The sequence below is a fragment of the Lepidochelys olivacea genome (assembly GCF_965140295.1).
Source record: "Lepidochelys olivacea isolate rLepOli2 genome assembly, chromosome: 9".
NCBI classification, from domain to species: Eukaryota; Metazoa; Chordata; order Testudines; family Cheloniidae; genus Lepidochelys; species Lepidochelys olivacea.
In genome coordinates this window covers 90,179,611-90,204,438 of record NC_140419.1, presented here as the reverse complement: position 1 = coordinate 90,204,438, position 24,828 = coordinate 90,179,611, and the positions used below count along the sequence as shown (strand labels likewise).

The 24,828-nt window shown below is 41.3% G+C and overlaps 1 protein-coding gene across 5 annotated transcripts; it reads right to left on the bottom strand.

The window, feature by feature from the left end:
• Positions 1-361: 361 nt before the first annotated feature.
• LOC311526761 (A-kinase anchor protein 17B-like) lies at positions 362-21,900 on the bottom strand. 5 transcript variants are annotated; one of them, XM_084640134.1, is made up of 7 exons: positions 21,847-21,900; positions 20,734-20,903; positions 12,409-13,189; positions 8,264-8,394; positions 5,944-6,181; positions 2,952-4,491; positions 362-1,777 (listed from the first exon to the last, which is right to left on the bottom strand). In XM_084640134.1, the coding sequence occupies exons 2-7, from the start codon at positions 20,787-20,789 to the stop codon at positions 1,707-1,709; spliced, it is 2,817 nt and encodes a 938-aa protein (XP_084496260.1). In that variant the 5' UTR covers positions 20,790-20,903; positions 21,847-21,900; the 3' UTR covers positions 362-1,706. The 5 variants fall into 5 exon arrangements, 4 of the variants coding, with proteins under 4 accessions (XP_084496260.1, XP_084496261.1, XP_084496262.1 ...); XM_084640135.1 differs by having other exon boundaries at positions 20,746-20,903; XR_014713124.1 differs by lacking the exons at positions 20,734-20,903; positions 21,847-21,900 and adding an exon at positions 15,394-16,363 and having other exon boundaries at positions 2,288-4,491.
• Between the last annotated feature and the right edge of the window lie 2,928 nt (positions 21,901-24,828).

The following is a 24,828-nucleotide window of genomic DNA, read 5'->3' as shown; positions in this document are numbered from 1 at the left end:
GAAAAACACTTATGCCACTACAGTGGAACAGAGATATTTACATGGTAAACAATTGCAATAGTTGGTCTTCATTACAACTATTTAAAAAGCGGGGGGGGGGGGATGATACATTTTCCAAAGTATATAGACGATATTCTCAGCAAGAAGCTGTCTTCAACCAAAAAGGTGTTATACATAACAGTAGTTTGAGTAGCAACCATTTGTCATTGATTACTGTGAACCTGAAAAAGGCACTCAACATATGAACATGTTTTTAACAATAAATAGACTGGGGTAAAACCTGGCTTAGAAGGCTGCAGAAGTCACCACTATTGAACAATGCGGTGGGAAACACAATATAACATGAATGATTAACTGCAAACATTTTTACGACTACTTTATTAGAGCAGAGGTTACAAACATGAATGATATGCTGTGTAATGAAGGCAGCTACATTACATTTAGTATCTTGACATGTAATAAATAAAGCATACTAAAATGAAACCTGAAACAGTAAGTATGTTGGTCTAAATTCAGACCAGAATCTGTTCCATTTCCATCTACATCTTCATGAGGGACTTTGTCCAAGAGCAGCTGTGGCTATCTGCTAAAGAGAGAGAACTGAATAAATGTAGATACTAGGTCAAGCTTCTAGTCTGCATTTTCACATGTCTCCATGCAGCAGAGATTTATAAAAGTTAGCAACGTTTTGAAAATGAAGTCTTCTCTGGGAATTATCTGTAAGCTACCTTAAACTAAGTAGCTGTCTCACTGCTTGTGCCTCCAGAAAGGCCCGTCTTAGAAATCCTGCAAGCAATTTTCACCCTGTATTGAAGGTAACCTTTCATGCTGATGGTCAGCATGCTGAAATCATCTCCTTTCATTGTTCAACGTTTAGAGCTTTGTTTGGAATATCCTCACTCAACATCTCAGGAATGCTAAATGTAGTGGCAGTGTAATGATTTAGATCAGCCCAGGAAAATGTCAAGTTTTCTGGCTCATTCCTAGAATTTTAACGGAATGCTGAGGAACTCTCTCAGTGTAGCTGCTCGGAGAAGGTTAAAATGTACTAGGGTGTATTTTCTCAAATTTAGAAATACACTGTGCAAGTTTTCACCCCCCACCCCTCTCCCGACAACTGAATTGCAAGGTTGCCATACCCCACCCTCTTGCCATCCCATCATATTAACAATATGACTGAGGAGGCACTCTGAATATATGGGTACTTAAAAGATTTATTCCATCTGTGTATAAGTGGTTTGTGCACAATCAATTCAACTGTATAATAATTACTAGATACCAGAATGCAAATGTTTTATGGCTCCCCTGGACTTAGCTGGGTGCCACTCAGAGGCTTCAACCCATTAAGCTTCAAAACTCTCAGCAGTTGGTTCACAATAGCTTTGGTCTTGTTTCATATCAATGCCAAATCCTTACAGATTCTATTTTTGGAGCTTATACTAACTTGATTGTTTCACTGTCCTACCGCTCCAGCATGCATTAAAGGAGTCTAAACAAAACAGACTATCTTAGACTGCTTATAATCACTAAAGACCTGGCCTTACAGTTCACTTCTTAGAGCCATATAAAAGGCCTTTTTGGGGGGAGAGCCGGGGTAGAAGCTTTTGTGAGCAGCTTCAAAGTCCCATTGCCATTAGCTAGCAACTAATTAGCATTCTCTTTTGGGTTCTGCTCCACAGACAGCATCAGAGCATGGATTTGTTAACTCAACAGGAAACAAGACATCCTCCAACATCTGCATCCATCTCTTTCCTCAGTGTTAATTTCCTCTCATCTCCTGTAGATAAGGAGAAAAAATAAGTTATTTGAAGGAGATTTTCCCAGAAAAAAGATGCTGGAGTGATGCAGTCTTGTAGCTAAAGCATAATAGACTGAATCAAGATTCAAAGGGGAAAGCCAAAAGGGAGAATTATTTCATTCCTGTTGGGAGATCAGAAGGCCAATTGTATAGTGCCTCAGTCAGTTCAAACAATATTTTCATCCCCACCTGTGCTGAACGCGGTGTTCTTTCCCAGTTAATTTTTCTATAGTAATGTGTCTCTAGAACTGTAATTTTAGCCACCACATTATTTTACTGATCTTCAGAATTGCACATATTCTCCTTCCAAAATGTGATGAGCTGGTGGTTGTGCACAATTTATCCCCAACAAATCTTAACAAGTGTAACAAGACAGGCATATATTTGCGATAGATACACTGCCAGCCAGTTTGGTGGACAAATACTACTATTCAGCTTTTACATAGTTCTTTGCAAATCTTTCACTGCCAAGAGAAGACTGCAACTCACCCAGCTCAACAGGTAGAAACTTGATGGCAGTGATTGGGACAGTCCCAGAGGCATGGGGGGAGCAGATACTGTGGAAATGCAGGATGGCCCCTCCTCCAAAGGCTCTCATCTATTAGCCAGCCAGAGAAGGAGGGGAGCTGATTGGTCCCTCGCTCTCCCCTTTTATTAATTTAAACCTTAGACCAAGTCCTTGGGAGCCTCTTCTTGCTTCACTTCAGCAGCAGAATTTCTTAGGTTCCCAGGTCCAGGATAAATAAGAATGACGGTGGCTTCTGCCACCAGGAGAAGCAGTACCTAGACAAAGGTATCATCTCCAGGCCACTTTTAACCTGGCTGCTTAGGTGCATAAAGACAGGAGCCCTGCACAGGGGTGTAACTACAGCATACTCTCACAGCCACTCAAATGCAAGTAGGCACCCTGCAGGGCCCAGGCATGGTGCTGTGGTCCAGGCTCCCACCCCAAAGAGTGCTGCTGAACTAACAGACTGTCAAGTCCTTTAGGTGTCAGAGGAATCAGCATCTCCTCCTTCTAAACTACTTTCAACAGTTAGGTGAGCTTGACTGCCAGAGTGATTGTGTCAGTAACCATAATTTTGCACAGAATCCTTAAACCTGTCAAATTGAGGAGTGTCATCTTGGTTCTATTTCACTTCCCCCACCTCACCTGCCCTTTGGCGAGATCTCTGCAGCAGAGAGGCATCAGTATGAATGGCATCAGTATGAATGGCATCTTTTGATGATGCTGCTGCCATCACATGAAGTGTTTTGAATTTCATCTTATGGTGAAACATTTTGCTACATTTTCTCTGTATCTTTTTTAGAGATTCCAACCGTCTCCAACTATCCATTTCAGAGAAGCCATGTTCATCAGGTAAAATGTTAGGGGAGAGCTTTTTTCTCTTTTTCTTCTTTTTGTGGGTATTTATCACCTCTTCATTGGATTTCCACTCACTTTTTCGCCCTTCGTGTCTCAATTTACTACTGCACCTCTTGAATGATTTTTTAAGCTTATGTCTACACTGCTTTGTCAAGCCACCATGGGTAGAATTTGAACAGAAGCTACATTTGCTGGATTCATTTTCTGAATAACTTTGACCTACATTTTTAACACAGACAAGGAATTTTCTCTCCATCTCTCTTGGGAGGGAGCATGCTTTATTGCCATCACTGTAAACATCTTTATATCTTCTTTCTGTTCTCTTTGCCTCACTGAAATACTCAGAATCACTACTGATCTCTTCCATTAAATCCTTTAATTTGTATGCAGAGCCTGAGTGTTTATATGGTGGGGCAACTACTCTTCTTTTATTGTCTTGATTGGATTCTTTATCATGACTAGTATTAATGCTTCCAAAAGAAGAATTTTTAAATTCAGCATATGGTAAGTTAGCAATGTCAAGTGAATCATTCCACTGTACTTGGAACTTTTTTGTAAACCCTCCAGCATAGGCCTTGTTTTTTGACACACTCTCTGTAGGCTCAGATTTCCGAATTGTGATCTCCCATCTATAATTATCATCCCCGCTACAATTTCCCTTGTCAAGGTTTTGTACAAAACTCACTTCTGTAAAGCGTTGCCCGTATTTGTTCTTCAAGTTGATCTGAAAGCCATTCCCATTATCAGACACTATCCTCTGCCACCAAGACTTGCTAACGGTGCTTTTTGGCTCTAGGCAGACACGTGCGTAGCTTGGAGTTTGATAATAGTTTAATAAATAATGTATAAACTCATCAGTTTCATAAATCTTTTGCTTTTTGCAGTACCCTGTACCAGACACTTTTCCAGAGTGTAATGTCTTCAAAGGGGGAAAGTCCTCTCTCTCAAGAGATTCTATAACCTTGCAGTCTTGAGTAACTGTAATCTGTAAAGACCCACCGTCAGAGGAGCTGTAATCATCCCTGCCAGTTAATTTACCAGTGCTTGCTGTTGCAGTTGGATCATTTAAGATCGTTCTTACAAGATGACAAGGTGATGCAGGCAGATTAGTTCGCACCTCTTCCTCACTAAAAGAGGTGTTAACCGTTTGGAAGAACTGACTCCTAAATTTTTTCTTATCCTTCAGTTTTTTGTGTAGAAGATAATGGGATTCTCTCTGCTCTGCTCTGTCTGCATTTTGTAACTCTGTCTCAGGAAAGCAATCCTTTCTTATATCTTCAGGGTGCAGCAAGGGCTCCACTTTTTGGCCGGTCAACTGTGCAAAATCCTTTAAATAAAATCAAAGAGAAAAATTACAATATGAATGTAACAGACAAAATTTGTAGCGAAACTATACCAAGCTAAATTGTGAACTAACTTACAGGCAGTGCAATTTTGCTCAAGTCAGGGCAGCTGTCCAGGTATAACGGCAGAATCTGACCTACTGTATCTAATGCAGGCCATGATTATATAAGGTTCTGCAGCTTTTCTGTGAAAGTTGAGGGTACTCACTATGTCACAGGATTAATTAGCTAGAATATTTGCCCTTTCAATAAAAGTCATTGGCTATATTGAGCTAACCTTGCTGCTTTTACCTGATTTGCATCCACTACAAAAATCATTTTATTCACCCACTTTGACTATAGCATGGCACTAACTTTGCTAATTCCGCTAAAGTAAAGTGCTGCACTTTTGTAAATTGAATATCTTATCTAAGAATTATTAGATAAACTGCTTTAAATTACACTATTTTGTAACAGCTGCAAATGTAACCAAGGGATTAAAAGGCCCTACATCTCTCTCCAAATCTTTTCTGGCTAGTTCCTCACCCTTTAAAAAAGGTTTGTTTAAGACACCCGCACCTTCTAAAGAATTTAAAATGTTCTGCTGCCAGTTAGTTTTAAAGAGCACTAACTCACACAGATTGGCTGGTGTGGCCTCTAGCAGGTGCTTGTTGATGGGGGTTCCTAAGTACTGTAAGAAATATTAAACATCAGGGGTTGAAAAAAATCCACTTGTCAGTGGCCAGTAGTAAGCTTTCCCTGGCAAGTGATGTAGCCTACATTAATAATTACTGCAGTATTTAAGCTTTCATTTTAAAAAGTTTCTAGTCCATGTAGCTAAGAAGATAATCCTTCAAATACAAATCAATACAGTGAGCAGGTAGACAAACACCTCCAGTACTGCCTCTCTTGCTCTGATTATCCCAAAGCATCAGCAGAGTGAAACTGACAAAAGGTGTGTTAGCCTTACTTTGGATATGCTGTATTCCCTGGGCAGCAGTGAAACTGACAGGATGCATGTCAATTTTACTCTGCTGTTGGGGAAGCTCTGAGCAGCAGGGCAATAACTGGAGCTATTTATGGGACAAGAGGGCCCAAAAATAGCAGAGACTATCTCACAGGATGCTGGGGCAGGATTATAATAGAAGTAGCCTTTCTTCTTTTCAACATGACAATGAGAACCTGGGAACTGATTCAATTTACCAGACACCTACTGGACAGAGACTGATCCAAAAGATGAAGCCTCAAGCAGGGACTGAATCCCAACACCTTTTCCCTTATATTCATATGTGAAGAAGGGCTAGATTATCACTAGGGGTTTGCTATTAGGCCTTGCTAGCATTTCCCCAACTCCAAGTCATCCTTCTCATCAGCCTCTGGCCATCAGCTTTCTGGTAAATTTTTCAAGCTCTACTAAACATCCTTTAAAACAGAATATTTTTTAAAAATATTCTTACTTTTACTCGGCTTAACAGCACGGTAAGCAGCCTTATAGACTCCACTCTTCTCTGAGCTAGTAGATATTTCCTCTCTTCCCATTCAGGCATATTCTCTGGCCACTGCTCTTCTTCAGCTGTTACCTTCTGCTGCTTTCTTGGGCGTTTCTCATCCCGATCTATCTGCCTGTGTTCTCTCCTCTTGAGCTTAGCCTTCCTTTTTCTTTCTCGAGCATTTTTTTCATCATCACGTCTTTTTCTAGGTAATTATTAATATGGGACAATTTAGATGACACTCATTTTACATGTTAACCCCTGGAGGGTGAAAAGTAGGATTTTAGTGTGCTAACAGCAAGTGACTCAATGCTAGGAATCCATTTGCTGTTACAATCAAGAAATCCTTGTGCCTAGGGTAGCACGTTTTAAAGTTAATGGCATACAACCAACATACATCCAATAGATGCAAAGATTTAGGACAGTTTGAGTTTCTCTTGTACTCTTAAGACTCTTCTAATAATAATCTACCTCTCGCTAAAGAACACAGAGGTTGTTCATATTATAGTCTCTTCCAGGTCACAGCTAGAGAATGATTTGCCCCCTTCTCCTTCATCTTCAGTTAACACCAATAACTAAGGTTCACAAACTTTTGGACCTAATCCTGCATTCCTTATGCACACAAAACTGTCCTAGAAGTCAATGTATAAAAACTAAATATTTTGAAGAAAAATTCAAGTAATATGGGTATTAAATTTGGTGATAGATTTAGAGATATTGCATCAGAGTTGCTAGATTTAGCATTTCGACTCTCGTTTCTACATCAATGGATATATTCATGGAATAATTTCCAGTGGCAGATAGGGTAGATGCTAAACACTCCCTATAGAAGTAGGAACTTAATACAGTGTGATAGTTCAGATACATCTGACAACACTGCCTTCAAGATAATAGCAATGAGGAGGGATCGCTTACACACTGGGACTCTCCAGCCAAGGCTGAGGCATGTGGAATCCTTCCTATGTTCTATACTGTATATTAATTTTACTTCAGGACACAGCTAGGGTGCATGACACCACTACTTTGTGGTGTTACAGCAATCATGAAATACTACAAACAAGATGCCAACCGGCTCCCTGGGTTTCCTCAGGTCCCTTCCAGCCCTACCTATCTAGGATTCTATGATTAAGCACATATCCAAACTGACCGTAGGCTACCCTCGCTGTTAAAACTGTTAAAATATGCTGTTTTGCTGCCCTTTCCACTACAGGGCACATTGTTAGTGATCTGGTGAGGACCGCTTTGAGTAATACAACTGATCTAAGATTTACCTTTAATCTTTGAGCAGTCAATACATTTCTGTAACCATATGTTCAGCCACTGGAAACATGGCCAGGAGGATGATTTGCCACCTTCCTGGGCTGATCTTGTCTCAGCTATTTACCGATCTACATTTCCACTGCAGAAAGGACTCCTTAGGCCAGGGATCAGCAACCTTTGGCCCATGGCCTGCCAGGGTAAGCCTGTTGGTGGGGGGGCTGTTTACCTGTCACGTCCGCAGGTTCGGCCGATCGCGGCTCCCACTGGCCACAGTTCACTGCTCCAGGCCATGGCCAGCACATCCCATGCCGCTTCCCGCAGCCCCCATTGGTCTGGAGCAGCAAACCATGGCCAGTGGGAGCCACGACCGGCTGAACCTGCGGACACGGCAAGTAAACACACCGGCCCGCCAGGGGGCTTACCCTGGCAGGCAGTGAGCCAAAAGTTGCCGATCCCTGCCTTAGGTCTTCACACAGTTTAAAACAAACTTTTAAACAGAGTTTGATAGATTACTAGAGTGACTGAAAGAAAAACAAATCCTGGATCTGTAAGAGGAGAGATACAGGAGAGGGAGCAACAAGGGCACATAGTGTTTTTAATTGAGAGGGTCTGGCAGATGTCTAGACAGCTCAAGACCACTTCTCCAATCACAATCCCCTTTTTCTATACACTGTGTAGGTCTACTACTCCTCTCTTAATTCGATGAAGTGAGCTGTAGCTCACGAAAGTTTGTGCTCAAATAAATTTGTTAGTCTCTAAGGTGCCACAAGTCCTCCTGTTCTTTTTTCTCTTAATCTAGTTCCGTTTATGTGACACCTACATAATTGAAGATACTATGCTTTTTTTTTTTTTGTCACACCATATGAATTAGACAATATTCAGCTTTCATTTTAACATTATCTAACCCTTAACATTATCTAGGTTTGGGGCTATTGTATTGGGTGTTCCTCTCTTGAGATTCTGTTGGGAGCAAGATGTGGAGTAAATGTAAAGAAAGTAGAACACTCCTTCAAAACAAGTTTCTCACCTTGCAGCCTCCTCTTCCTCTTTCTTTTTTTCCCTTTTTCTTTCTTGCTCTAGCTCTTGCAGCTTTTGTCTTTCCAGCCTTCTCTTTTTGATGGCTCCTTTGCTGAAATGTTTGGTTGTATCAAAAGTCACCTGTTCCAGAAGAAACAGAATTAGAAGGCAGGATTGTTCATGAATGATGAAGAGACTAGGGCTGTCAAGCAATTTAAAAAATTGTGATTAATCGTGCAATTAAAAATATTAATTGTGATTAATCATGCGATTAATCGCACTGTTAAACAATAACAGAATACCATTTATTTAAATATTTTTGGGTGTTTTCTGCCTTTTCAAATATACTGATTTCAGTTATAACACAGAATACAAAGTGTACAGTGCTCACTTTATATTTGATTACAAGTATTTGCACTGTAAAAAAACAAAAAAAATAGTATTTTTCAGTTCACCTAATACAAGTACTGTAGTGCAATCTCTTTATCATGAATTTGAACTTACAAATGTAGAATTATGTATTAAAAAAAAACTGCATTCAAAAGTAAAACAAAGTAAAATTTTAGAGCCTGCAAGTCCACTGAGTCCTACTTCTTGTTCAGTCAATCGCTCAGACAAACAAGTTTGTTTACATTTGCAGGAGATAATGCTGCCCGCTTCTTGTTTACATCATCACCTGAAAGTGAGACCAGGCATTCTCATGGCACTGTTGTAGCCGGTGTCACAAGATATTTACATTTCAGATTCGCTAAAGATTCATATGTCTCTTCATGCTTCAACCACCATTCCAGGGGACATGCGTCCATGCTGATGGGTTCTTCTCAGTGGTGCAAGTAAAATCCATGTCTTACCAGTACGGGGGGGGGGGGCCGGCGCACCAGCTAAGGGGAGCATGTTACCTCCCTCTGTGACTCCTCCCAGCCCAGGGCCCCCATGCTCTCCCCGTCCCCTCCCCACATCCATCCCATGGTACCTGGAGTGAAGGCTGGGGTGGGGGCTCTGTCCTCCTCCTGCTGCTGCGCCAGAGACAGGGCTGGGGGGGAGGGGCAGTGTGACACTGGGGGTCAGCAGTAGAGCCACTGGAGGAGCTGCTGGCGTTATGCTCCTTTCCCCGCTGCTGCCCCTCCCAGCGGGGAAAGGAGCAGAGCCCCCAGCTCTCTCCTGCTGCTGTGTTTTTTGGGGTATGCTGTACTGGCTATAAATAGCTTGCCAGTATGGCGTACAGGAGCATACCAGCCTACTTGCACTGCTGGTTCTGCTCAATAACAATCCAAAGCTCAGTGGTTTGAGCATTGGCCTGCTAAACCCAGGGTTGTGAGTTCAATCCTTGAGGGGGCCATTTAGGGATCGGGGCAAAAATCGGGGATTGGTCCTGCTTTGAGCAGGGGGTTGGACTAGATGACTTCCTGAGGTCCCTTCCAACCCTGATATTCTATGATACTGAAAAAAGCAATGCGACCAACGCATGTTCATTTTCATCATCTGAGTCAGATGCCACCAACAGAAGGTTGATTTTCTTTTTTGGTGGTTCGGGTTCTGTAGTTTCCGCATCGGAGTGTTGCTCTTTTAAGACTTCTGAAAGCATGCTCCACTCCTCATCCCTCTCAGATTTTGGAAGGCACTGAAGATTCTTAAACCTTGCATCAAGTGCTGTAGCTATCTTTAGAAATCTCACATTGGTACCTTCTTTACATTTTATCAAATCTGCAGTGAGAGCGTTCTTAAAATGAACAACATGTGCTGGGTCATCATCCGAGACTGCTGTAACATGAAATATATGGCAGAATGCGGGTAAAACAGCAGGGGGACTTACATTTCTCCCCCAAGGAGTTCAGTCACAAATTTAATTGACACATTTTTTTTGAACGAGCGTCATCAGCATGGAAGCATGTCTTCTGGAACGGAGGCCAACGCATGGAGGGGCATACGAATCTTTAGCATATCTGGCATGTAAATACCTTGCAAGGCCGGCTACTGAAATGCCATGCAAATGCCTGTCCTCATTTTCTGGTGACACTGTAAATAAGAAGAGGGCAGCACTATCTTCTGTAAATGAAAACAAACTTGCTTGTTTTAGCGATTGGCTGAACAAGAAGTAGGACCGAATGGACTTGTTGGCGCTAAAGTTTTACATTGTTTTGTTTTAGAGTGGTTATGTAACAAAAAAAAGTCAACACTTGTAAGTTGCACTTTCACGACAAAGAGATTGCACTGCACTACTTGTATGAGGTGAACTGAAAAATACTATTTCTTTTTATCATTTTTACAGTGCAAATATTTGTAATCAAAAATAATATACACTTTAATTTCAATTACAACATAGAATACAATATGAAAATGTAGAAAACATCAAAATATTTAATAAATTTCAATTGGTATTCTATTGTTTAACAGTGCGATTAAAACGGTGATTAATCGTGATTAATTTTTTTGAGTTAATCACATGAGTTAACTGCGATTAATCAACAGCCCTAAAAAAGACCACAAACCTGTCAATCTACTGGGTCACCTTATTTACACAAATAAAACACAAACAGCCTATACAACTTAGAAAGTCTCTAATCTATTTCTGCACAATTATATTTGAAACATGAGTGTTTCTTTCTGCCACTTTCTAGCTGAGGAGACTGGAATATGACCTGCAGAATTCACACGAATAGCTATGTCCTGTTCTCAAATGTTACCATAAGCATTACTCACAAATGTCTCCTTACCTTGTGCCATTAGAGGCTCAAAAACTGTGACAATACACCTTTGACAGCCTGTAAATGTTCAATTTTGGGGATTGGAGGCTGGGCATTTTCAGTGGAGAATTCCTGGCTGTTGCATTCCCTCTGTCTGACAGGCTGACTTATTTTAAGTGCACTGTGTGAGCCACATCTTCTTGGTCAAGCATTTGCCTGACTTTAAACCATCAGTGGATTACGGTGGGCTGGTTGGTACAGAAGGGGAGACTGTCTGTTGAGAACTGTTTAACTCAATGTGATGCTGTGGTGACATTAAAAGAAAACATCCACGCAAACAGCATTTTATCCAAGCTGGGAAACCAAGTCATTTGGAGCATGATTTCTAAACCACTGTGTAATGACTGCTACATATTCAAGAATCAGAGATAATTTAAATGCTTGTGCTGAGCAAAATTCTTGGAACCAGGCTTATCTCAATGACTAAATCTGACTTTTAGATGAACGCTGCTAAGCAGCTATGAGCTTTTGTGAGCATGCAGCTCTCCAATTTCCTTTCACAGCGTGACACAGGGTATGCCACAAACAAATCCATCCTCCAACATTATTCACTATATCCACCTTAATCAAAGCACAGTGCCAAGAGAAGCAAGGATACATCCTGCTAGTACAGGTTCAAAGTGACTGTGAACATTTTTTGTAAAAAGGCAGAAAGGAAGGCTATTGCTGACTCTGCTTGGGGTTTACCAATGCAGAAACCAATGTCTTCAGAACAACTCCTCCAAGTCTTGACTGCATTCCTTTCAGCTCCAGTGCTCATCTAATTGATTCATAAACTTGGTAACTTTTCACTTTTATTTTACCAGTGGAGAAAAAGGTTTCAGGAAATCAACAAGCAAATACTTTTTCCAGGTCACAGTCATACTAAAGGGTGAAAATCTTCACTAAAATCTGGATTGAGAGGTCAACAATACTCAACCAAGCAGCAAATCCATACAAACCAAAATCTTTATGCAAACAAACCAGAGTGAATGCTGCTTCTGAAGAGACATCCTTGTGGCTGGCTCATCTGTGAACCTTAACTCAGTGAGAATGGACCAGCAAAAAAGTCAGAGCTTTATTTGCTAGGTGGGGGACTATGAGCATGAATAGCTGTGAGAGCCATCCATCTATTCCCTCTCCCAAACAGCAGCGCTCCAGGTCTAAATTCCCACCTCAAGTATCCATCATTTAAATGTTTACACTGGCTAGCAAAAAGTTCCCAATTTGTCTTTTTTTTTTTTTTTAGATTTCAAATAGCAGTAATGACCTTCATGGCAGTCTCAGCAGATAAGTCTTGGTTGGGCCAGGGAATTTTACACTTTTCTGCTGTACCGTTTCTGATATTTGACTACTATGGAAGTCTTTATGGTACTGTATTTGGGCAAATATAGCATTGGCAGTATCAAAAGATATAGCCAGTGATGCTTACCTTCATGTTACATGCCAGAGCTTTTCCATCATCCCCTTTAAACATCAGCTTCATTCCCCTAAGTGACTCCATAGCTTTCACAAAAGCCGTATACTCTTGGTACTGGATAAAAGCTTCAAATGTCTGTAGACCTCCAAAAAGGAAGTTATTTAAATTTCCTCCCACCATTTCTTCTCTATAAGGGTCAAGCATAGGGATATCTATGTTCTTGATCTTTCCAAAGCTTTCGAACACCACTCTTAAAACATCTTCACTTGGCTTTTCATTATTTGAGCCCTTTAGTGCAAACCATTTGCATGGCAAACCTTCAAAATAGATGCAATCAGGAATATCAGCGGTTTGCTCAGTAAGGTCTTCATTCGTAATCTCTCTTTTATTCAGGTAAGATGCCCACTCTTGTGGAGTTGGAAAGTCAGTGTGTGCCTCGGTGGCCATCACTTGCAAGTCATCTTTGAAACCATTCAGTTTTATTACCTTTCCATGCAGTTTTTCCTTAAGTGTGAGGATCAACCTTTTAGTTTCTGCCTCTCCCTCAAATCGAATGAAATCCTTAGTGCTCTTTGAAACCCTAACAGTAGTAAATTGGTCTGGACAAATCATGTTCTTCAGCTTGTCCATCACTTCCCACTTAGAGAAAGATCGAGTAGATTCTGTGTGTTCTGGAAACACCACATTGATAGTCAGTTTTGCTACTGGTTTAAGATACAGATGCTGAGAAGCACAGAGCTCCATAGCTTCAGAGTTATCATACACTACAGTGATTGTCATTGTGTCCAATACCCTTTAGAAAAATAATTAAAACCATGTTAAGCTAGAAGACATGGAGTAAAAAGGGTAAAAATATCCTCTACTGCAAAATTTAAGTGACTATCTTTGGATATAATTTCATTTAACATTCAGAGGAAATTATTAAGAAAAATTATACTGTAAATTTACACTAGTCTATAATTTAAATTATAACGCAAATAAATTGTGTGAATAAACATACCTAGTAAGATGTATGATCAAAAGATTCTAACTCCAGCTTTTCTATCATCAAACTAATATAAAAACAAGAGTCAACATTCTACTGCAACATGCCTGTCAGAGCCTCAAGAGAGATCAGTAAGTCAAGGCAAAACCCCTGGAATACATTCTCCCACATCAGTGTACAAACAGCACAGGAAGGAGTTAAAAATAGTAACCAAACAAAAATGAACTTAAATACATTCCTAACAGCAATATTCTTTTCCAATTAAAATAAAAATGCAGTCATTACTTGAACTAGGTTAGATAAATTGCTAAATAATAATTTGCTCTATGTATTATGACCAGGAATAAATTAATCAAATCTAAGAGCAATCTGGCACAATTGCTGGATAGCCTGTTCTTAAATGGCCTTGTTTCTGATGGACAAGTTTTACCAGATTTGACTGAAATATGTCAGCAAGCACCTCGGCTAGGATTTTGCAATCTTTATTAGGGAAGTCAGGTGATCGTTCATCCATCATTCAGGGTCCTTTTTAAGCATCAGAATCAGTGAGATAAGATGAGTTCTTACACTCTGTGCTAATAAATTATCCTTCACTGCTGATTCATAAAGGTATAATAAACTGGTTATTAACTGTTCTTGTAACCTTCTGGAATTCCACCAAGATGCCATCAAGGCCGGGGTTCTGACAAGTTTGTACAGACTAGTTTGTCTTCAGTTCTTTCCTTATCTAACTGAATCTTCTCTTCTCACAAAGGGGAAAAAATAGGTTAATTTACTGCTGGTTGAACCAACCGCTAAATCAGACAAACTTTTTTTTAATCTATAATTTATCTTAAAAATAAAACTGGAAATGCTAATTATATCTTTACAACTATATATAAACATCCTGAAGCAGGAAGTGAAGAAAAGATATTGTTTCCCCAATGACATATTTCACAATGCTTTGTACTAACATACAAACCTTATACTGGCTAAGGAATAATACCACTGAAATGTGTGGCTGGTGAAGGACTGAGAAGAAACGTCTAAAACCTCTACCATTAAAGTAATACAATCTATTCACACAAGGGAAATCGGTCTCATATTGTCTAAATGCTTGCAATTTAGCTTGTATTAATATATAAAATCATCCATGTGGATGAATCCAGAAATCAATATGAACAGCACAAAATATGTTGTCCTAATTGAATTCATGAGAGTGTTCTGGAGACCGGACATTTATATGCAGATGGATTTTTACAGAATATTCCAAACTTCAAAGGAAATGTAATATTGCTAGAATCTATCTATGCCAAGAAAGAAATGCTGTTAGTCAAGCTCTAGATCTTAACCCAACCAAATTTACCAGATAAACCACACAATCTTAGCCAGTTGGGAAGATTAGGCTTGAAGCAATGCAAAAGCACCGTTTAACAACAAAACACTGCCTGGAGTGAAGAGATTGGTGTAGAAATCATTAATAAAGGTGGGCTCAAGACTGGGGCCACTATTGATAAAAAATTAACCCTGGATCTCAGAATGAGGTTAATACAAACAGGAAAGGCTGGATTGGACTCTGAGGAACGATGTTTTAAGACATGTCCATAAATTTAGCAAATATGAAGAAATCACACATGTTATGACAGTGGTATTCAGCGAATGATTTTTGGATATTCACCAGATTCAATGAGAAAATTAAATTAAGCCTAGATACAGACCTATTCAGGGATCCAATAGCAATGAAGGATCTTTAAATGGGATATCCAACTTTCACTTTTAAAATTCCTTCTAACAGAAGAACTGTATGGAGTTATTCTCCAGAAATGGAACTCTACTGCAGCTGGAAATATCAAACTGTTACAGCAATCTAAAATTTGCCAATTTGGAATGGTTGTCAACATGCAAATTGAAAGTTTCCAGTACTTGGTTAGCATTATTTTTAAAACTATAAAAACAAGATAAACTCAGGATCCCTTAGAAGGAGGATTCCATAGCATCATAATGAACAACACATATATAATTTGTCACCCAACCTTGAAAAACAGCTCCAGAGTAGTGGGAGAGCAGCTGCAGAGCGAGTGACTAAAGCAATGGACTGCGTGACTGCTGGACAGGATGTGGAGAAATAATTCCCTAGATGAGCTACGAGAAGGTGCCGCCAAGCGATGAATAGCAAGACCCTGTAAAAATTGTCCAGGGCCTCCATTTTTCTACACAGTAGGAAGTGTTCCTTCCCCAAGGCTCCCAAAACTGTCTTCCTGCTCTGTACTGGAATTTAACAAACTCTGACTTACTTATATTTTGTATGATTTCTTCTAAAATACCAAGCTTATGTGCAGTCTTTACACACAACACAGATACGTCAATCTTCTCAGGTTTTCATCAAGTATTTAAGTGGCTAGAAGCTTTCAGGGAAATCTTAGCCAACTGTCTCACTTCTGAGATTCCACAACCCACATTGCAAGGAAGGGGAAAAGAAAACAGGAAAGTAGGCAAAACCACCACCTGTGTCTCTATCCCTTACAACAAATGCCAGCACCTGATCATATAATCAGGTCCATAGGTCTTGCTGCAGTTGGAAAAAAAATTCTCAGCTATTATCTTATCAGAGATACAGCTCAAACCAAGAGAAAGATATACACAAAGAGGGGCTCAAGAAACTCAAGAGACTGTACAGTTTAAACAATATTCAAAAACCCCAAAGAGAATTGTAGCAGAGCACTTCCATGCAGCCATTATTCCTGGAATGCTTCTTTGCCTCCAGAGTGTGTATACTTTCAAGATGATGTAGACTTCAGTGCAAGAAACGGCCTAGTGAATCAGAGTACCAACAAGAAGCAGGTCTTGCGTGCTCTCTTAGAGAAGTTAGCATGAGGGCCCGATCTTGCAGGTAAAAAGATCAGTATTCTCATGGAGCAGTATCTAGAACAGAGGCTGGAGCGCTGCACTGCTGTTATTGAGGAATTGTGCTAGATCAGAACCGAGCAAAGCTTTGTCAGGCAAAGCTGACTGTATTGGAATTCATCTCTGAAATTAAAAATGTGTATAGTTTTGGTACATTATACAGGTAAGGCTGAATCCCATTCTTGTTAGAGAGCCAAGGTATTTATTGCGTAAACCAAAACTACTGCAAAAAGCAAACACTGTTGATGTGTTCACAGCTATATTGGTCCAGTGTTCTTTGAGATAAACTACTATTTTCTAAAAAAAACTATTTTCTGTCGTTTTGCTACATCTTGCCTTGGCACAGAATGTAATTTTCCACAAGACTAAGGTGTGGGGTGCAGCAGGCCATATAATCCAGAACAGTCCAGTGCATAACCATGTGCCATTTTCCCACAAATTGCAACATTCTGGTCAATAAAACCTCAGAAAAGTAAGGCCATGTCTACACTAGAATCTTCTGACAGCATAGCAATGTCAATTAGAAGCGTTCCATGACATTTCTATACCAGCATAAAAGTGCTTTTGCAAGTACACCTTATTTCGTTCACTGAATTGCTATAAGCCAGTGATTCCCAAACTTGTTCCGCCGCTTGTGCAGGGAAAGCCCCTGGCGGGCCGGGCCGGTTTGTTTACCTGCCGCGTCCGCAGGTTCGGCTGTTCGCGGCTCCCAGTGGCCGTGGTTTGCTGCTCCAGGCCAATGGGAGCTGCTGGAAGCGGCGTGGGCCGAGGGACTTACTGGCCGCCGCTTCCAGCAGCTCCCATTGGCCTGGAGCAGCAAACCGCGGCCACTGGGCGCTGCGAACAGCCGAACCTGCGGACGCGGCAGGTAAACAAACCGGCCCGGCCTGCCAGGGGCTTTCCCTGCACAAGCGGCAGAACAAGATTGGGAACCACTGCTGTAAGCCATACTATCAAAAGAACTTTTTTGATGGTATTAGCTTCATTTTCACTAGAAGGGTATACTGATATAGCTATACAAGCAAAACTTTTTAAGTTTAGAATAGGCCTAATTGGCCTATTTTACTGGGAGTTGAGTCCTCAGTACCTCTGTAAATCAGGTCTAATACTATTTCTTTTAGGTAGTATAGAAAAACTATATAGTTTTTGGATAATCATCCAAATATAACAATGGACAAACAAACCTGGCTCTTCCATCAGGGTCCTAACCCGCACCAATACCAACTATAAAACACTACTGCAGGAAGATAGTGTGGCCCAGAGGCTAGAACACTAGACTGAGCCTCAGATGACCTGGGTTCTACTCCTAATTTTGCTGCAGGGTGGCCCTGGGTAAGGTGCTTCATCCATGGGTGGGGAATGGGGATAATGATACTTACTCAGCTTTGTGAGGTGCTTTGATGAAAAGTGCTAAGCAAGACCTGGTGGTATTATGTATGCCCTTTCTGACACTACACAAAATGAGGTTTTTATATATCTGGCTCCCACCTCTGAGCGGTCTAACGACTGAGCTATGGGATATTCTGATGCTTGTTTGGCTTAAACAGTCATTGGGCAGAGTGAAAATGAACTTGCAGTCTGGTGGTTAGGGCATCCATCTGGGAGGTGGGAGACGCAAGATACATTTCCCCTGGCCTAGCCATGCTTTCATTATTTAACCACACTGGAATAGCTTCAACAGGAGAGCCCCCACATCAGAAAATCTCACAGCCCAGTGGATCAAGCATTCTTCTGAGAGGTGGGAGACCCTGTTCAAGTTCTTTCTCCCTCTCTGGTAATTAGGAGGGAATTGATCCTCAGTCTCCCATATCCTCAGTGAGTGCTCTAACTACTAGGCTCAAAGTTATAAGGTGGGTAGCAGTAGCACCACCTCCACTGAAGAGACACTGATTGGGATCTGGTTTAGTAGGAGGCCTCTGAGTACACCTACTGGACCAGGCCCTGCATGTGATTTAAGCATTTGGTCACCTATCTTCCCCTGGTTTGTGAATCACTGTGGGGTTTAGGCAGAAGACAGGAGTCTGGCTGCTTAGAGGGAGGCAGCAGAGCGGATGCCCAGAGGCAGAAACTTGGTGCCTTGGAAACTTTTACCTTGACAATTTCAGTGCTGAGTGAGTTTAGGCGCCTACAGGGTTTGGCAGAAATTTTGTGGGTCACAATGGAGCCAAAGCAGGGACTTAGGTGCCTATACCTGATACTTAAACACCTAAGTATCTTCATGGATCTTAAAGGACAAGAGGAAGAAGGCAGCTCTTGAGAGAGGGGAGAAGCTGCCTCACCCACAGGCTGCCCTTGCAACAAAGAGAGGAAGGATGCACAGCCTAGACATGTAAGCTATTACATATTTCACTGTAGCAGCACAAACTGTACCTAGAGAGCTTAATTCTTGCCTTGTACAGGGCTAGATGTGTTACATGTGCTGTCTCCTTGGTTTTAGTTTGATTTATCTCTGTATTCTGAGAGATTGAGATGTTTGAATTTCAGATTGTTGTGAGGCAAGGTCACTGTGATATGTCCATTCAGGAAAGAGCCTTCTGCCCCCTTGTGAGAGATGACTGGGGAAAAAGCAATACCTATTCTGGAGCACTCCATTGAGAAAGCTGCTAAAAAGTGTAATCCTTGAAGAGGAATGGGGAAAGCCAGTCGACCACAAGTAGTGGCAAAAATAGGGTCTCAAAGATTATGACCCCAACTTTCAATGTGTTTTTTTAGTATATACCTAAAGTGTTCCAGGTTGTTGCTGGTGCATATGGACTCCCAGGTGATGGGGTTGTTTTTAATAGTAAGTCATGTTTTTAGATATGGTTTAGATACTATGGAGATGGGTACTAAAAGAAAACTACATTTAGTAAGTGGCAGTCATGGCACACGTCAAAATAATTCCCTCCTCCAACAGCATAAGGAGTTCATCTAGGGCATTGGAGTTGCCAGGAGCATTCATTTGATGAATCGTTTTAGAAAAGAGGTCTCGATGGTGACAGAGTTTCAAGAGACAGGGACTGTCCATACAAGTTGCTCTAAGAAAAGTTAGATAATTGTAAATTGTACCTATGGTTAAAATTATTTCTATCCACGTGACTGATGAGTATTCCACTAAAGGCACTCAATGCTGGACATTTTGGGGTAGGGAAAAAATTAGGGCTCTCAATTAATCGTAGTTAACTCACAAGATTAACTCAAAAAATTAATCTTGATTAATCGCAGTTCTAATTGCACTGTTAAACGATAGAATACCAATTGACATTTATTAAATATTTTGATGTTTTTCTACATTTTCATATATGTTATATTCCGTGTTGTAATTGAAATCAGCGTATATTATTTATTACAAATATTTGCCCTGTAAAAATGATAAGAAATAGTATTTTTCAATTCACCTCATACAAGTACTGTAGTGCAATTTGTCTTTGTCATGAAAGTGCAACTTACAAATGTAGATTTTTTGTTGTTACATAACTGCACTCAAAAACAAAACAATATAAAACTTCAGAGCCTACAAGTCCACTCAGTCCTACTTCTTGTTCAGCCAATCGCTAAGACAAACAAGTTTGTTTACATTTACAGGAGATAATGCTGCCCTCTTCTTATTTACAATGTCACCAGAAAGTGAGAACAGGCAATTTACATGGCATTTTAAGAACACTTTCACTGCAGATTTGACAGAACGCAAACAAGGTACCAGTGTGAGATTTCTAAAGATAGCTACAGCACTGGACCCAAAGTTTAAGAATCTGAAGTGCTTTCCAAAATCTGAGAGGGACGAAGTGTGGAGCATGCTTTCAAAAGCCTTAAAAGAACAACACTCCGGTGCAGAAACTACAGAACCTGAACCACCAAAAAAGAAAATCAACCTTCTGCTGGTGGCATTTGACTCAGATAATGAAAATGAACATGTGTCAGTCCGCACTACTTTGCATCGTTATTGAACATAACCCTTCATCAGACTGAGTGGACCTGCAGGCTCTAAAGTTTTACATTGTTTTATTTTTGAATGCAGTTTTTTTGTGCATAATTCTACATTTGTAAGTTCAACTTTTATGATAAAGAGATTGCAGTACAGTAGTTGTATTTGGTGGACTGAAAAATACTATTTCTTTTGTTTTTTTACAGTGCAAATACTTGTAATCAAATATAAAGTGAGCACTGTACACTTTGTATTCTGTGTTGTAATTGAAATCAATATATTTGAAAATGTAGAAAACATCCACAAATATTTTTAAATGATATTCTATTATTGTTTAACTGTGTGATTAATCATGCAATTAATTTTTTAATCACAATTAATATTTTTTATCCATTAACTGGAATTGTCACAGGATAATGACAATGCCTTGATCCAACAGGACACCTGTTCAAATCCAGCTCGGGTTACCAGGGAATAGAAGTCAGACTCCTGACCATTGGTAATATGTGAAATGAATTCAATTGTCACAGTTAGCAGCTATAAGACAAGTGTCCACAACAAATACCATAAACAGCACCCTATAGGCAGGCTCAGCAGAGAGTCAGAGACAGAATGGGTCATGGATACTTAAGTCCCTTCTTCTCCCATAGGTGGTCCCTCCTGGTCAGGGTTGAGGCAGATTGGTGAAACAGCCAGCGCTATCATGCCAGGACATTTCACAAGCACTAAAATTCACTTAAAAAAAAAAAAAAAAAGATGCTAGGGCAAACAAGAATAAAAAGTTACCCATAAGAATAGCATCCGACGAAGTGAGCTGTAGCTCACGAAAGCTTATGCTCAAATACATTGGTTAGTCTCTAAGGTGCCACAAGTCCTCCTTTTCTTTTTGAGGATATAGGGAGTACCTCTGCTTTCACCACTACAGCTACCCTCGTCTTTCAGTTTCAGAGATCATCACCAGAGCAGACACTGAGCTAGTGGTCAAAGGGCAGGGAAGGGAGATTATTTGCTAGAGTCAAACTACCACTGGAAGTCCTGTAGCAAAGGGGATCATTTTCCAGCCATTTATGGGTCTATTATTACTCCACCTGAAGTCATGGGCAGGATTCTCACTGAGTCAGTGGGAGCAGGATCCAGCCCTGTATTCCTTGGAGTTTTTACCTGAAATCTTGTCTAAACAAGGGTCATTGCTGGCCCATTTCCCACCACTGCTAGCTTTGTTTTGGATGAACTGGTGCTAGCAGCCCTGGAAGGGTTTAGTCGCGATGGGTGGCTTGCCATGCTGCGGATCTCACCGAGCATGCCCGCACGGCATGGAGTAGAAAACGGTGTCTGCAGCCAGGGGCCTGTCCACGGGCGGGCTCCCCACCCACTTCCCCTCACCTGGGTGGGAAACGTGTCCCGCTCCAGACAGCCCAAAGCGCCCCTTTGACTCAGCAGCGCCTGTCCTTAACCCTCCCCGAGTTACCCCCCTTTTCTCCCTTGCCGGCTGAGGGGTGCGCCCCCCAACCACCCCCTCGTCTGCTGACAGCACCTGGCCCTGGCCCCCGGCAGCTCCCCGCTCCCCAGCCCAGCGCTTGCCACAGTTGGCGGCCCCGCCCCACCGGGCCCAACCGCGCCGCGCTGGGGTCGGGCGGGAAGCGGCGGCCCGGTGCCCCCGCGCGGCGGTCGCTCTTACCCCTCAGGCCGCCGCTCCGCCAGCCCCCGTCGGCCACATGCACTTCCGGGTTCGCCTCCCCTTTCTTCCCCCCCGCCCCCCCCGGGGCGGAGCCAGCCACCGAGCCGGGGCGCGGCCCGCTCCGGCCCCCGCATCCCGCCGCTACCCGGGAGGAGCCGCGGGCTGCCACCAGGGAACTAAGGGGCCAGGGTGGTCAGAAGCAGCGGGAGCCATGGAGACCCCCCGGGCTCGGGCTCGGGCTCGGGCTCTGCACAGCCCCGGTAGCGAGGTTAAGCCACGGGGCCGTGCCCCGGGCGGAACTCTCCGGCCTGTGTTCCACCCGGGGTCAGACGAGAGCAGCTCATGGCCTGTCTGGCCTCCGAATGTGGGTCTGGGCCCAAGGCCCGGGTGGGACCTTGGGCAAGGAAGGGAAGGCCCGATTCATCTCTCCAGTGATGTCAGTGGCTCTGGCCCTTTATTGCCCAGGGGTCAAATTCTGGCCTGGTTTGTGTGTCCCAGAGGGATGCAAGTTAGGGTAAAAGTTGGAGCTGTGTGCCTTGATTTCCTTCTCTCTAAAAGATCATTCATGTTTCCTACCTCGCCCAGGCAGTGGGAGGCTAATTTCCTTTGCGTTTTTTCAAATGTGTTGAGCTCTTCAACCAGAAGGTGCTGTAGAAGTGGAAAGGAGCAGTATAATTGTTCTTATCCTTGTTAAATTGTTCAGAGGCTTACCCTACTGTAAAAATAGAAGGAAATAATTGATTTTTCAGGTCCAATCACATCCACCCATTAGTTGGTTGCTTTTCTCCTGCAATGTATATTGCAGCTAAACCCTACCCACCACCTCCTGTGTTCCTGTCCCATTCCTGCTCAGGTGATCTTACTTCATTTGTTCTTCACTCTATGAATATCAAGTATGTTTCTTATAAAGGACAAAATATATATATATGTTCTTTTCTTCTTCTCTGCTAATCACCCTGTTAGGATAACTAGGCATTGTGAATGCTCAGTTACAGGGTTTCAATGTGAAATCAATAACCTTTTTCCTTGTGACAAAGACATTTAACCACATCCCATCCTAAGAATACAGTGGTTTAGTCTAAACAATGTATATGCGAGAATTAATATATGCTTTCTTCAGAGCACTCATTTTTAGGCACTAGTGAATGCAAATTACAGATATACTCAGGTAAAACACGGTACCTGTACATACTCGTACAGAAAGTACTATACAGTGAAACCTGCACCTCCAATAGATGCCTCCTTCTCTTAAATGAACAGTTTAAAGTATTCCCCAGATTTTCCAGTACAGTTTTGTTTATCCTTTAAAAGTCTATGAGGCAAGTAAGTTTAGTAGAGCCTTTTAATGGATGCTGAAGACTGTTTTCACTATATTTCTTCTGCTCTTCAAAACCCAATCACTAAAATATATGATACAGATAGTTAATAGTTGCAAACATTCTTGTTTTCCTCCCATACCTAATGGGAGATGATATTTCTCTTCTCTGTAGTCACAGGTTTCACTATTACATGCAAGATTTTTTAGGGATATGAATTATGCAGTGAAAAGTGAAAATAAAAGAATTATTTCCATTTTGATGTTAAAACAGGTTAAATTTCAAGGCCAGAATTTCCAAGCTTCATGTTCAGAATTTTTCCTTCATATTTTATAGTATTCCAAAAACACTGGAAGACTGGGAACTTGATAATACGTTGCAGATGTATGGTTTTTTTCCATTTAAATTAATTGGTTCAGAACCTGCTGCTTCCCTGAACACAGTGCAACAATCCAAGAAGTTCTGATGTTTTGACCAATGGAGAAAGAAAATGGTTTTTGCCACTTTGCAAAAATATTTCTTACAAACCCAGAGACTACAGTGTGAGTAAGAGATAAGAAAATGATGCTAATATTAGCCTTTCAGACTCTGTGGGTTTCATGTAGGGTGTAACAATTTTACTTTTCCTCTCACTTCTACAGCAATGATTCTGTAATAATTAATCAGCCAATAGTAAATAGAGGTTTAAATCCCCATTATTTTGCATTTAACACAACTGAACTCTTTGCCACTAATACTTTTCTGGACTCCAGATCAAAGGGGTCCACTATTATAGGAGCATACTGTGGCTGAGCATATATTTTTCTAGAGTGGTGCTTGACATAAAAGTTCAGACTTGTTTAGCACAAAGAAATCCATGCCAAAAAAAAAGTCTTATTAAAGATCACCTCTACCAGAGCTTGACAGGGCTGACTACGTTCATGCAGAGCCCCCGTCAAACACCAGAACAGGCTGTTATACATGTAATTTCATGAAAACTACATCAATTTTAAGCCACATGTTCCACTAAGTAGGCTACTGGGAACTGCAGTCTCCTTGCAGTTACAGGATGCAATTCCTCCCAAGGCCATCATATTGCAGGAGCAGGATGGCAAAGTTATTCTGGTGATGGTGAATGAACTATCATAATTGTAAGACACAGCTACTCTGGCAAAGGTAGACATGAACCTACTGGAATGGCAGAGGGAGTTACTCTGGCAGCAGTCTCATGAGAACAAGGGGCCAATCAATTAAATTTAAAAGTGGCAACTTCAACACTGATAAAAGAAAATACTTTTTCACACAATGCGTAATAAGAGTGCAAAATTCACGGCCACAGGAAATTGTTGAGGTCGAGAACTTAGTAGGATTCAGAAAGGGATTGGACATATAACTCGATATTCTTGTTATCCCCGTATAATCATTATTGCCAATAATTTTGAAAGGGATATTTAACTTCCGGGTTTAATCTATGGGTAGTCAATAGGTGGCCCATGGGCCAAAACTTGACCGCCCTATACTTTTGAATGGACCCCAACATCTTTTTATTTACTTATTATTATTTTATTATTTTCTCTGGAGTCTGGACCTTGATCAAGAAATTTGGACCTTGATCAAAAATAATTGACTACCTCTGATTTAAGCCAATATCTGACTACTAGAGATCAGGATGAGACCTAATATGGGG